The sequence below is a fragment of the Podarcis muralis genome, chromosome Z (genome assembly GCF_964188315.1).
Source record: "Podarcis muralis chromosome Z, rPodMur119.hap1.1, whole genome shotgun sequence".
Classification (NCBI taxonomy): domain Eukaryota; kingdom Metazoa; phylum Chordata; class Lepidosauria; order Squamata; family Lacertidae; genus Podarcis; species Podarcis muralis.
The window spans coordinates 18,053,690-18,066,514 of NC_135673.1; the positions used below are offsets into that span (position 1 = coordinate 18,053,690).

Sequence of the window (12,825 nt, forward strand, 5' to 3'; positions counted from 1 at the left end):
CACTCATCTGTCCTACAGCTGGGGGGGGGGAGGCAGCAGTCGGACCGTTTGGGCAGCGCAGAGCCTGTGCACACCCAAATCACCGCTTCTCTCCCAGGAGAGACGCGTGGCTCAGGTGCGCTGCAGGCCCCGTGGTAAGTGCCGCCTGGCATTTTGTCACCCCCCTCAGTGGTGACACCTGGGGCGGCTCGCACCCACCACATCCCCCTTCTTCTGCCCCTGTCTGGGCATATGCTGATGTCCAATGGTGGGAAGATAATTGTGCACCTTAGAAATGCAAACATGCAGGGATTCAATTTGTGTGAGATTGTATGGGGGGGAAATACGGAACAACAGACACAATCTTGCTTAAAATGTATATAGGAAGTGCAGTATAAGCGATGGAAGTCAATCAATGAAATTTTATTATTATTTTCATATTGAGATATCTGTAGAATAAACTTGGAAGAAATTCTTCCAACATTTCTTCTTCTTTTTTTCTTTTAATTTTTTCTTCTTTTTTCTTTTCTTTTTTCTCTTTTGTTCCTTTTTTCATATATATGTGCTTATTTGAAATATATATGTATGTATGTATTTGTAACATTTTGCTTATATTTTGTAACAATCATGGAGGGATTCTATGATTCAAAGAGACCTACTGGGTTTCCTTAGTAGATGAGTATTACTGTCACATCTGTTTTACAGCAATTGATTTAGGCCTGACACCTAGTGGCATCCTTGGAACACTGCAAGCAGTTTCTGGGTGATTGTTTTAGACTTTCTTAAAATAGAGCTGCACTGAACGCTACAAAAATATATTTCATTTATTTTAACCTTTCATTGAGTGGGTGGGGAGCGATACAAAACCCTCCCTAAAAATAAGTTTTTTAATTGATGGTTTTGGGAGAGATTGCCCTGTACCATATTTACAAGGTGCAGGTAGTTTCCCTTGAAAAAAAAAGTATTTTAAACATTTAAGGCACTCTCTGCAGCTTCTCAAAGGCTGAAGTTCCTGAAACATCTTGGAAATGATGCCATCTCACATTGCATTGAGGAAGTGTGGCCAGCAGGGGGCAGTGTGTGGCTCTTTCCACAGCTTACAAATTCCCTGGTTGATACCCAGTTTTCTTTCTTTAATTTTTTTTTTTTAAATCAGCATCCTCCCTCTCCTAAAATTTCAAATTTTAGAGAAATTCCACTCTCTCTGCTCCCAGAAATGAGGAGGAATCTCATCCATGCTTTAGCTGAAGTAGGCCTGGGTATATCATGACATTTAAGAGATAATTTTTGGGCTTCTTTGTTTCTGATCACGTCTGATCAGGTTTCCCTTCTGTCTGGTTCAAGACAACGTGCAACTGTTTTTCTAAACAAATAAGTATGCTTTGCATCTGTTAAAGACACAAATCCCTTTATTTTAAAAGGAAAAGGAAAATGGTCTCATTGATGACATTGCAAAAGTATTTTTAAAAATCACAACAAAGGCTCTGAAAGAGTTTAGGAGAAGAGATTGCTAGATCAGGCCAGTAGCTCATCTGGTCCAGTGTGCAAGCAGATTCTGAGCACAACAGCACTCTCTCCACTTGCGATCCAACCCTGGGATTCTATAAATAACACAATGATGATGTAATTTAAGTAATTAATTGTGTAAGTCGTGTAATTTCACCACAGTGCATAGTGAGATGAATAGCATAGTTTCTGGTGGAAGACGCATTGCAGTGGAATGGAAACAGTCCTAGATGAATACAGGGTGGGATGAAATATGATGCCTTTGTACATCCTTGGGAGAATAAACTTTGTTATGTACTGAAGTTCTCACCCTGGGCCAGCAGGGGGATACTGTAGATAGTTTTCACTCAGGTCTACATATGCAAATAAGGGATTGAAAGTGACGTTCAGTGATTGGATAGTTACAGAAAGTTGTTACAGTTGCATGGTAGTGGAGCTTTATATAAGCAGGCTGGCTGAACCCTTCAGTTCAGTTCTGGCCTGTGAATAAACAAGAGCTGTTGAAGAATCGCTGTGTCATCTGATATGTTCACCCACAACTTAACAAACTTCATTCTGAATCCTCTAATAAGAACTTATCATACCATTGGTCCATTTCAATGGGGTCCAAATGTCCCTGTTTTCCAGGGACTGTCCCTGTTGTATGGCATCCAAGACCCCTATTTTTGTCCAGACCTACAAACCTGGCCAATCACCTTGCCCCCAAAAAGATGCAGATGTAGGAGAAAACGCAGGCTTTTGGCCCAAAGAAGGAGTGGTTGTCTACCAACCCAATAACCCATTGGACAGCAATAGGCCAGAAAAAGCCATGGGTGAGACCTTTCCACTATAAAAAACATCCTGATCAACTTGTGCTCTAGTCTGAAAAATCAGGCGATTGCTATAATTTGGGTGAGGGATTTGGGGAAGGGCAGAGTATCTGCTTTGCATGTGCAAGGTCCCAGATTGAATCCCCAGAAAAGAGACCTCCTACTTGAAGCCCTGGAAAGCTGTTGCCAGTCAGTGTAGGAAATCTTGAGCTATCTGGACCCAAGCATCTTCCCATTCTTACGCTGCTATTTAAATCTGCCCTTGATTTGGAACCATAGGGACTAGAACCTTGTTTATTTTTATGGGAAGGGATGTAGCTCAGTGGTAGAGCACTTCCCATCTTCCCAAGTTCATTTCTGGCATCTTCAGGTAGGGCTGGGAATACCCCTTGTCTGAAACCCAGGAGAGTCTCTACCAGTCAGTGCAGACAACCCTGAGCTAGTTTGACCAGTGCTCTGACTCTCTGTCCTTTGTTCACATTATCATTTGTTTTCTCCCGGGGCTTCCTTCTGCCCCCAATCCTGTTGAGGGTTGGGTCTGTCAAATGGGTGGCACTGAGCTATTGCTTTTCCGATGCAGCCTCTTGTATTTACGACTCTTCGAGGGCCCAGTAATAATCTTCCCCACGGTTGTGACATGACAGAGCATGAAAGACTCAGCCATGCCGCATCAATCCTGCCTTGTAAGGAAGTCAATACTGCAGCTTGTCCTTTCGGAAGGGGCTGGAGCAGGCAGCTCCCTTGGTGTCTCCACCCAGCTGTGGGCCTCGATTCCCTCTGACTTTGTATGGGGGAGGAGGGACAGGACTTGCACTTCAGGGCAGAGGAGGGAGAGGAGTGGGATTTGTTCAGTCTGCTTTTCGAAATAACATAAGGGTACCCAGTGGATCTTCTGGTTGGCCACTGTGAGAACAGGATGGTGGATTAGATGAGCCCCCTTTGGCCTGATCCAGCAGGGCTCCTCTTGTGTCCTGAAGTAACATTTGTGAGATGGTTTATAATCTAGTGAATAAAGGAAGATCTATAACAGGGGTCCCCAAACTAAGGCCCATGGGCCGGATAAGGCCCAAGGGACTCATTTATCTGGCCCGCAGCAACCCCTGCTGCCTGTTCTTACCGGTGCTGCTCTGCACGGCTGCCCACTTCCGGGTCGGAGGAGCACCGGAAATAGCTTGTGCACATGCGCAAGCGTTATTTGCGCATGCGCAAGCATTATGTGTGCATGTGCAAGCATTATTTCTGGTGCACATCCGGGTCAGAGGAGGCCTGTGCACATGCACACAAGCTATTTCCGGTGCTCCTTTGACCCAGAAGTGTGCTGGAAATAGCATGTGTGCAAAAATATGGACACGTGCTCCCCCACCCTCCGGCCTGCCGTGCGATTGGCGCTGGAGACACTGGCCCGTGGCGCGGTAAGTTTGCTGACCCCTGATCCATAAATTTCCCTCTGCTTCCCACCACTTCTCCTCTCCCAACCAGAAAGTTCCCAAAAGGAAGAGAATAAACGCTTGGGTCTCCACCTGACTCCTGCATCCTGCAGTCTCCACACCATTAATAAACCCAAAATAGTTGCATTGTCCAAAGTTTTTAACACCTGTTCTGTGTTCTGTTCAATTTGCAGGGGCCTCCTGGACGAGCAGGCCTGCCTGGGGCAGATGGTTTGCCAGGACCTCCTGGGACTATGTTGATGCTGCCGGTGAGCACCCGTTAACTGGCAATGTTGGTGGTTTGCAACTACAGTGTAAAGACAACTTTTTTCACACAGGCATTTGCTGTTACCTGATACAGCATCTTAAGGTCATTCGGCTGTGTGGAGGAGAATTCCAGTGACTGTCAGTGGGGGGAAAGACCTGACTGTTGTAAGATGAGGTGGCAGAAGATTATTAGACCAGGTGACACACACGTCTTTCCTTTACAGTCAAAAAGTAAATCTCACAGCCACTTGAAACAGCAGGTGTTGGGGTTTTTTTGCCCCCTACCATATCCTGTTGGGAATGGTGCTACCAATCTACTCTCATTCCCAGCAGCCCTCCAGAAGTGAGATAATGTTGTCTCTTCCCAAAAGGATGTCATTCTCCAACTGATCCTCTTCTCTCTGGTTTGTCCACTTCAGTTTCGGTTCAGCGGGGGAGGTGATAGCGGCTCAAAAGGCCCCATGGTGTCTGCTCAAGAGTCCCAGGCGCAAGCCATCCTCCAACAAGCCCGGGTAAGTGACAGGCGCCACTTTGGCATGTGGGGAGACTGGGCCAGCTTCTCTCTACTTCGTTCGCATGGTGGTGGATGGCATAAAAGCAGTAATGAAATTTGTGTTTGTAAAACAACTACGAAATATATCACCCATCAGCTGATGAGCTCTGATTCCTGCATTGCAGGGGGTTGGGCTAGATAACCCTTGGGTCCCTTCCAACTCACCAATTCTCTAATTCTGTGCTCAGCTGAGTATGCCAGATATAGCTGGATCACCCCTAAGGGAAAGGCTGTGTGAGCAGGTGAGGTTTAGGCAGGCACCTGCATGACATTAGTGTAGACATCTGCTTGCTGTTTGCTCAGGGTGCATTCCAAAAGGAAGGTGCCACCATGCTAAACACCCTGCTTTTAATCAATGTAAGATGAATCTCAGGAGCATACAGCAACCCTAAGAGCGCCTCTCCTGAAAACTGAAGTGACAGGGCAAGGATATACAAGGTCAGGCTTTCCTGGGCAGGGTTGCCAGGTCAGAAACTTACCAGCCTCTGAGATTTCAGGATTCAAAAATCCTGAGACTTGGGGGAAGCCCCATGTGATGTCATTGCGGTGGACCCGGGAGACAGAGGTTAATTGGGAGAAGGGAGCAGAAGAGGGCAGACCCAACCAGAGTGTCTGTGCTATAATTTGCAGTGGTCTCTTGCCTGGCTGAAGTTTGCAAGCTGCATTCTCAGTCTTCCTTTAATAAATAAAATAAAATAAATAAAGAGACTCTCACCCATAGTCCCTGGAGATGGAGGTTAATTGGGAGAGGGGGCCGGAGGAAGGCAACCTTCCACCACTTTGTAGCCAGCTCCTGGTGAGCTGAAGTTTGCAAACTGCATGCACAGTCTTCATAATAATTTTTAAAATTATTATCAAAGGCACTTCTGTCCACCTGGAGATTGAAGACCTCCCCCTGCTACCTGAAGGGGGCCAGGCAAAGAAGGAAGTTTCAGGTCAGACTAGGAGGTCTGGCAACCCCATTCATGGAAGTTTGTAGAACAGTAATGTCTGTCTCCAGAAGTCACTATTTTAGCATTCAAGTGGCCTGCCCAGATCCTAGGCTCAGGGAAAGGGCCATAGCTCAGGCATAGAGCATCTGCTTTATATGCAGAAGGTCCCAGGTTCAATCCCCAATGGTGTCTCCAGGTAGGGCTGGAAATTTCCCCTACTTGTGGCTCTAGAGAGGAATTTCTAGTCGGTATTCCTGGCATTTCCTGACAATATGGAGCAAGATGGATCAAGGATTTGACTCTGCATAAGGCCTCCTACTTACCTCAGCCCCTATATTCAGAACTATGAGGACTAGAATCTTACGTTCTAGGGGATGGACCACAGCTCAGTGCCAGGACCCAAGCTTTGCATGCAGAAGGTCCCAGATTTGATCCCAGGCATTTCCAGTAGGGCAGAGAGAGACCTCCTGTCTAGAACTTTGGAGACACAATGTCAGTCAGTGCAGATTGTATTCGGCTAGATGGACCAGTGCTCAGACTCAGTGTAAGACAGCTTTCTGTGTTCTGTGTGGCTGCATGAAATTTAAGTCAGGTCTCAAATCCCACCGATACCAGCTAATTGTTCTTTGCTTTTCACTTTATATATATTTCTCCATAATTTGGATTTGGCCTCCTAAGACCAAAGCAGTGACTTTCCCCCCATTGGCCTTTTAATGGTGGAGCAGTTTAGTTAAACTCACAGCACACAGCTCACTAAATTATCTTGCACTTCTCTCCGCCGCCGCCGCCCCTCCCCCATGCATTATGATTGCAGCCCTTGGTTGGATTTTAATTACTGGAGAACACAGATAATTACAGGTCTTTTAAGGGATTGAATTCTTGCAATGGAACAAATTTGTCCTGGCGACGTTATAAAGTGTGGACAGGCCCATTACCTGCCAAAAGATTTATTGACTCTGGCCTAGCTACATGACTTTTTAATTAGTAGTTGAAAACAAAAAACAAAAAAACCAAAGATCCCTAGACTGTGACAATTTCTGAAGTTCTGGATCCTTGCTCTTTTCATAGAGGGCAGCGTTCCCCAACAAGGCACTCTGTAGGTGTTGTTTGAATTCAAGTCCCATCAGCCCTGGTCATTGCCATCAATATTCAGGGGTGATGGGAGTTGTAGTCCAAAAATATATAGGGAGCACCAGGTTGCAGGAAGCCTGGCATCAGGGTACAAACAAGGAGCTGATATTCCTAGATCTGCTCTCTAGTCCCAAGATTCTACTTCTGTAAATGTCACATTTACCTATTTATTACATATTTACTGTATTTTTTTGCTCTATAAGACACACCAGACCACAAGACGCACCTAGTTTTTGGAGGAGGAAAATAAGAAAAAAAAAATCTGAATCTCAGAAGCCAGAACAGCAAGAGGGATCGCTGCGCAGTAAAAGCAGCAATCCCTCTTGCTGTTCTGGCTTCTGGGATAGCTGTGCAGCCTGCATTCACTCCATAAGATGCACACACATTTCCCCTTACTTTTAGGAGGGAAAAAGTGAGTCTTATAGAGCAAAAAATACGGTATTTATTCCATAAAATGTATGTGCCGCACGATTGTAAAAAGAATCTCAAAGTGATTTTAGAAAAAGATAAAATGATAACAATTCTTACTAACAAAAGTTAACCACAATAATTTAAGACTTTCGAAAAGCTGAATTAACAATAGGTGTGTATATATATATATATATATATATATATATATATATATACGCGGGTGGTGCTGTGGGTAAAACCTCAGCGCCTAGGACTTGCCGATCGCATGGTTGGCGGTTCGAATCCCCGCGGCGGGGTGAGCTCCTGCCCACCTAGCAGTTCGAAAGCACCCTTAAGTGCAAGTAGTTAAATAGGTACTGCTTTATAGCGGGAAGGTAAACGGCGTTTCCGTGTGTTGCTCTGGTGCTGGTTCGCCGGAGCAGCTTCGTCACGCTGGCCACATGACCCAGAAGTGTCTGCGGACAGCGCTGGCTCCCGGCCTCTAGAGTGAGATGAGCGCACAACCCTAGAGTCCGTCAAGACTGGCCCGTACGGGCAGGGGTACCTTTACCTTTATATACAGTGGTGCCTCGCAAGACGAAATTAATCCGTTCCGCGAGTCTCTTCGTCTTGCGGTTTTTTCATCTTGCGAAGCACGGCTATTAGCGGCTTAGCGGCTTAGCGGCTATTAACAGCTTAGCGGCTTTAAGAAAAAGGAAACAAACTCGCAAGAACTCGCAAGGCATTTCGTCTTGCGAAGCAAGCCCATAGGGAAATTCGTCTTGCGGAACGACTCAAAAAACGGAAACCCTTTCATCTAGCGAGTTTTTCGTCTCGCGAGGCATTCGTCTTGCGGGGCACCACTGTGTGTGTGTATATATATATATATATATATGGACTCAAACACACATCAACTTTCTGAACATCTGGGGTGGCTTTTCTAAGCAAGAATATTTCTAGCGGGCACTGAATAGACTGATGTCAATAGGCAGGGAGGTCCAAAGTCTAGGCACCGCCGCACTAAAATATTGAATTCATACAACTGCGGACAGGGTATTTATGTGGCGACCCCTGTAATAGTGTCAATTCCACTGATCAAAGTGGTCAAGTGGGCATACGTGGGGTAAGGCAATGTAAACTGCAGGTAAACTGGTTCCAAGTTCTAGTTACAGGTAGGTAGCCGTGTTGGTCTGCTGTAGTCGAAACAAAATAAAAAAAATCCCTCCAGTAGCACCTTAGAGACCAATTAAGTTTGTTATTGGTATGAGCTTTCGTGTGCATGCACACTTCAGATAACTTGGTCCCAAGTTGTTAAGGGCGTTATATGCTAATGGCAACACCTTGAATACGGCCCGGTAGCAGATCAATAACCAGTGCAGATCTCTGAGCACAGGTGCTATGTGGTGACAAGGCCTTGCTCCTGTCAGCTATCGTGCTGCAGTATCCTGCACTAACTACAGCTTCCAGATTGAGCAAAACGGGAGCCCCCCCCCCCCATATTTATCGCCAACACTTTCACCAAGGTAGTGTCCAAAATACTATATAATGTATTTATATAATGAAATCAATAAATACTGGTTGGTTAATATGAAAGGAAAAGATTCGTAATTGCAAAGGCACATCCATGGAAGACAGTTTTCAGAAGAGTTCTAAAAGAAGGTGTGGTTGGTTTCTGCCAAACTTCCACTGGCAGGGAGTTCCATTGGGCAGGGCCTGCCACATTGAAGGCTCCCTGTTTACCCCCCCGCCCCCCACCCCGGTGCTTTCTTAAGGGTTAAAAAAAAAGTCCCAGCTGCATTCTGATTTTATCATTTTAACTGACAATTGTAATGGGATAGCATATAAATTGTCTAAAAAAGTAAAGTCGCTGGGTTTTCTAACCAATGCTTTTCCTACGCAGAGTAGACCCCTTAAAATTAATGGAAATGACTACCTTAGGTTGATTCATTTCAGGGGTTCTTCTCTGAGTATAATTTAGCTGGGTAACAACCCAGAGGAATTACTTCTGAGTAAACCTAATTCAGAGAGCACCATGTGGCTTCACCACTATGAGTAGCTATGTCCTCTAGCTGGCATGCAACTCTAGCAAGGTGACAACTGCAAGTGCCATTTTCACACCCTCTTTTCTCTCCCCCCCCCTCCACAGTTGGCGCTGAGAGGACCAGCAGGCCCAATGGGTCTTACTGGAAGGCCAGGCCCCATGGTAAGTAAGCAGTGCAAAGCTCGCTATTTTATATCTTTCTGTATACATAAAAACCTGAGGCTGTCATCACGTTCTGCAGTCTGCAGCAGCAGGCAGGAAAGTGAGGAAGTAGCTCTGGTGGCTTGCCTTTCAGCAAGCAGGTAAAGGTGCTTTGAATGGTGGTTCAGCAAGCCACCTCTCCGTTTTAAAGGGGGGCTGGAGTTTGGGAAAAGCTGTGAGTAGAGGGGGAGGGGCTTTGGGAAGACTACTAGAGGAGCAGTAAGGGACAATCGTGGGACAGAATGTTCTGCACCCGCCTCCACTGAAGGCTCTAGGTGTAAATATGTGTAAAACAAGCTGTATTTCTTAAAGACACTAGTCTCTCCTGTGTCTTGCTTTCCCAATGGAAGCACAAACTCTGGGTAAGCATCCGTAACCTCCTGGAGTCTTGTTACCACTCAGCAGAAATTGGGAGTGGCATGTAACAATACGCATGGGGCTGCAGGGGGGAAATGTGTATTGCGATGCACACGTTGGTGCAAATGATGTGCATTGTTATGAGTGGGAAATTGCTTGCAAAAACTGGTGATTTGGGCATGGAAAGGATGTCAAAATCACCAGTAACCATCAGCCAGGAATGAGGAGAGTTGGCTGGGGTGGGGTGTTGGGGTGGGCTAAGAATTTACTGATTAATTTTTCAGTTCGTTCCTTTTCCCTTTCTTTCTGAATATTCCTCTTCTCTTAGGGACCCCCAGGCAGTGGAGGCATAAAAGGTGAATCAGGAGACATGGGACCGCAGGTAGGTTTGTTTGTTTGTTTGTTTGTTGCATTTATAGCCCACCTTTTCCTCCATGGAGCTCAAGGCGGCTTACATAATTCTTCTGCTCTTCATTTTATCCCCACAACAACCCTGTGAGGTAGGTTAGGCTGAAAGGCAGTGACTGGCCCAAGGTCACCCAGTGAGCTCCATGATTGAGTAAAAAATTGAAACCTGGTCTCCTAGGTCCTAGTGCAACACTCTAACTGCTCCACCACATTGTACTTTCTTTAATCAATCAACACACTCGTTTTGAAAAGCCTCTGTTGACTAGGTCTAGATAGGCAGGTGACGTTTAACTCACCTCCTCCCAGGATGGATCACGAGGAAAGATCTGACTCGCAAGATCTGCTATTAATTTAAATCATACACAATAGAGCCATTTTTACCTATGGGGTGTGTGTGTGTGACTTTGCCCTCCTAAGAAAGGCTGCTCCATTTATCTCAGAAAGGATATGGATACCTAGCAGCTTAATAAGCCCTAAAGGGCCGTCCCTACAAATTAATCTGAATGTGGAGCTTGAAGAGAGTAGTTAGAGGAAGCTATTATCCTCTTACTTTCCCTTCTGAGTTGCCTGTTCAATGCCTTCATCTCACTGCATATAACAAAATGAAATACCTTTAGGAGGCTTAAGTGCTCAGGGGTTGGTGATAAACTGTGCTTATCCCTTTCCACCTTGCAGAGCAAAGATGTTGCTCTTTGCACATAGGTACTACATGGAGCCAGGGATGCGGGTGGCGCTGTGGGTTAAACCACAGAACTTGCCAATCAGAAGGTCGGTGGTTCGAATCCCCGCGATGGGGTGAGCTCCCGTTGCTCGGTCCCTGCTCCTGCCAACCTAGCAGTTCGAAAGCACATCAAAGTGCAAGTAGATAAATAGGTACTGCTCCGACGGGAAGGTAAATGGCGTTTCCGTGCGCTGCTCTGGTTCATCAAAAGCGGCTTAGTCATTCTGGCCACATGACCCGGAAGCTGTACACCGGCTCCCTCGGCCTACAGAGCGAGATAAGCACGCAATCCCAGAGTCATCCGCAACTGGACCTAATGGTCAGGGGTCCCTTTACCTTTACCACATGGAGCCAGGATGACTGTGTCAGTGGCCCTCTTTGAATGGTCACTTGCTAGGTTTTGCATCCTTGCCCTCCTTTGTGCTTCACTTGAGGGAAGGGCTGTAGCTCAGTGGCAGAGCATTGGCTTTCCATGCAGAAGGTCCCAGGTTCAACCCATGTCATCTGTTCAGGTTCATGAGGACTGGAGCCTTACTTCCTTTTTAGATGAGGGGCAATCATTCAATGCAAAGCATATCAAAATATCAACAGTACTGAACTAGGTTAACAAATGGTCTGTCTCTGTGTAGGCAAATTCCTATGTTCCTGGTCCTATATTGCAAGAAACTGGGAATAGCCATAGCTCAGCAAGAGAGCATCTGCTTGGCATGCAGAAGGCCCTAGGTATAATCCCCAACATCTTCTGTCTGAAACCACACAAAGCCACTGACACTCAATGTAGACAATACTTGAATTCAGTGGACCAATGAACTGACTTGGTGTAAGGCAGCTTGCTAACTTTATTATTATTTATTAAATTTCTATACCGTACTGCACAAAGACCTGAGGAATGAGATCGACACCCCACTCGTTCTAACCATTCCCAGGGCGCTCAACCACTGCCACAATGTCCTTTCTTCTATCAGATCAAAATGAGCAGATAACAGCAAAGGTTGCTAGGTTCATAGCAGGGGCAATCAGAATAAGGGCCACTAACTGCTGATTCAGGACTTTAAATTGTGTTCTTATATTAAATTTCCTTTTCTGCGTATACTGTAATGTTTTACTGTTGCTATGGCCATTGGCTAATGCGAATAAAGTTTTATCTCTATTTCTCTCTACTGTTCTGCCCTTCGTCTGAAGATTACAGGGCAGTTTACAATATAAAAACACAAAAATACATATCATAATAACAAGCAACAAGGACACACCCACCCACCCCACAGTTTAAATGGCCATAGATTGTTTGATTAGCCAAATGCATGTGAGAAGAGGAATGTTTCTGCCTGGTGCCTAAATATATTAAATCATCCCTTTATTCAGAGCAATGAGGACTAGAATCTTACTTTATTTTTTATGAGAAGGGCACATGGTAGAGCATGTCCCAAATTCAGTCCTCACTGGCATGGTGGATGAGTCATTGGTCTGCCTCCATATACAGCAGCTTCATGTGTTCCTATGCTTATCTCCCCCCCCCCCCCATGCTCTGTTCCATTTGTTTCAGGGACCACGAGGTGTACAAGGACCTCCAGGCCCATCGGGGAAACCAGGACGACGAGTATGTGTGCAGTGAGATTAAAAGCATGCTTGGTATGGTCTTATGAATTGGGTCTACACAGAGTGATCTGGAGCTGTCAAAAAAGTGCAGTCTGATGGCAAAATGCGGGGAGGAGGATATGTGCAGGCATGTTTAATTGTAGGGAAACATTTCCCACACTTCTCCTGGCTGCATGACTGTGGAAGGCCCCCTGAGGCCCGGATTTGGTTGGCCCTCGATTATCCTGCTTTGGAGCTGCTGGATTGATCTCCAAATCAGATTGAGGAGAAGCCTCTGTCCAGCCCTAAAGATGGTTGGTTGGGAGGGTGATATGAGATTCAGTCAGCCCCAAAACGGGGATCCAGAGCAGCAAACAGAGTTCAGAGGGGGCAGAAGCAGTGGCGCTATCAATGGCTCTGTTGACCCCCTTTGGCTTCCTTTGGGGAGGGATCCCTGACTCCCCAAGTTCACAGCAAATTCACTTTTGGGAAAACGCAGGTGTCCATTTCTAATTCCTATTCAGTGGA

The 12,825-nt window shown here is 45.8% G+C and overlaps 1 protein-coding gene across 2 annotated transcripts in view; it reads left to right on the forward strand.

The window, feature by feature from the left end:
- The window catches only part of COL5A1 (collagen type V alpha 1 chain), a 183,415-nt gene that overhangs the window by 85,645 nt on the left and 84,945 nt on the right, over positions 1–12,825 (forward strand). For both annotated transcript variants that reach the window (XM_077922414.1, XM_028715816.2), the window contains exons 12-16: positions 3,916–3,990; positions 4,408–4,500; positions 9,141–9,197; positions 9,922–9,975; positions 12,266–12,319. In XM_077922414.1, coding sequence (XP_077778540.1) covers positions 3,916–3,990; positions 4,408–4,500; positions 9,141–9,197; positions 9,922–9,975; positions 12,266–12,319 — 333 coding nt within the window. The remainder of the gene's footprint in view (positions 1–3,915; positions 3,991–4,407; positions 4,501–9,140; positions 9,198–9,921; positions 9,976–12,265; positions 12,320–12,825) is intronic.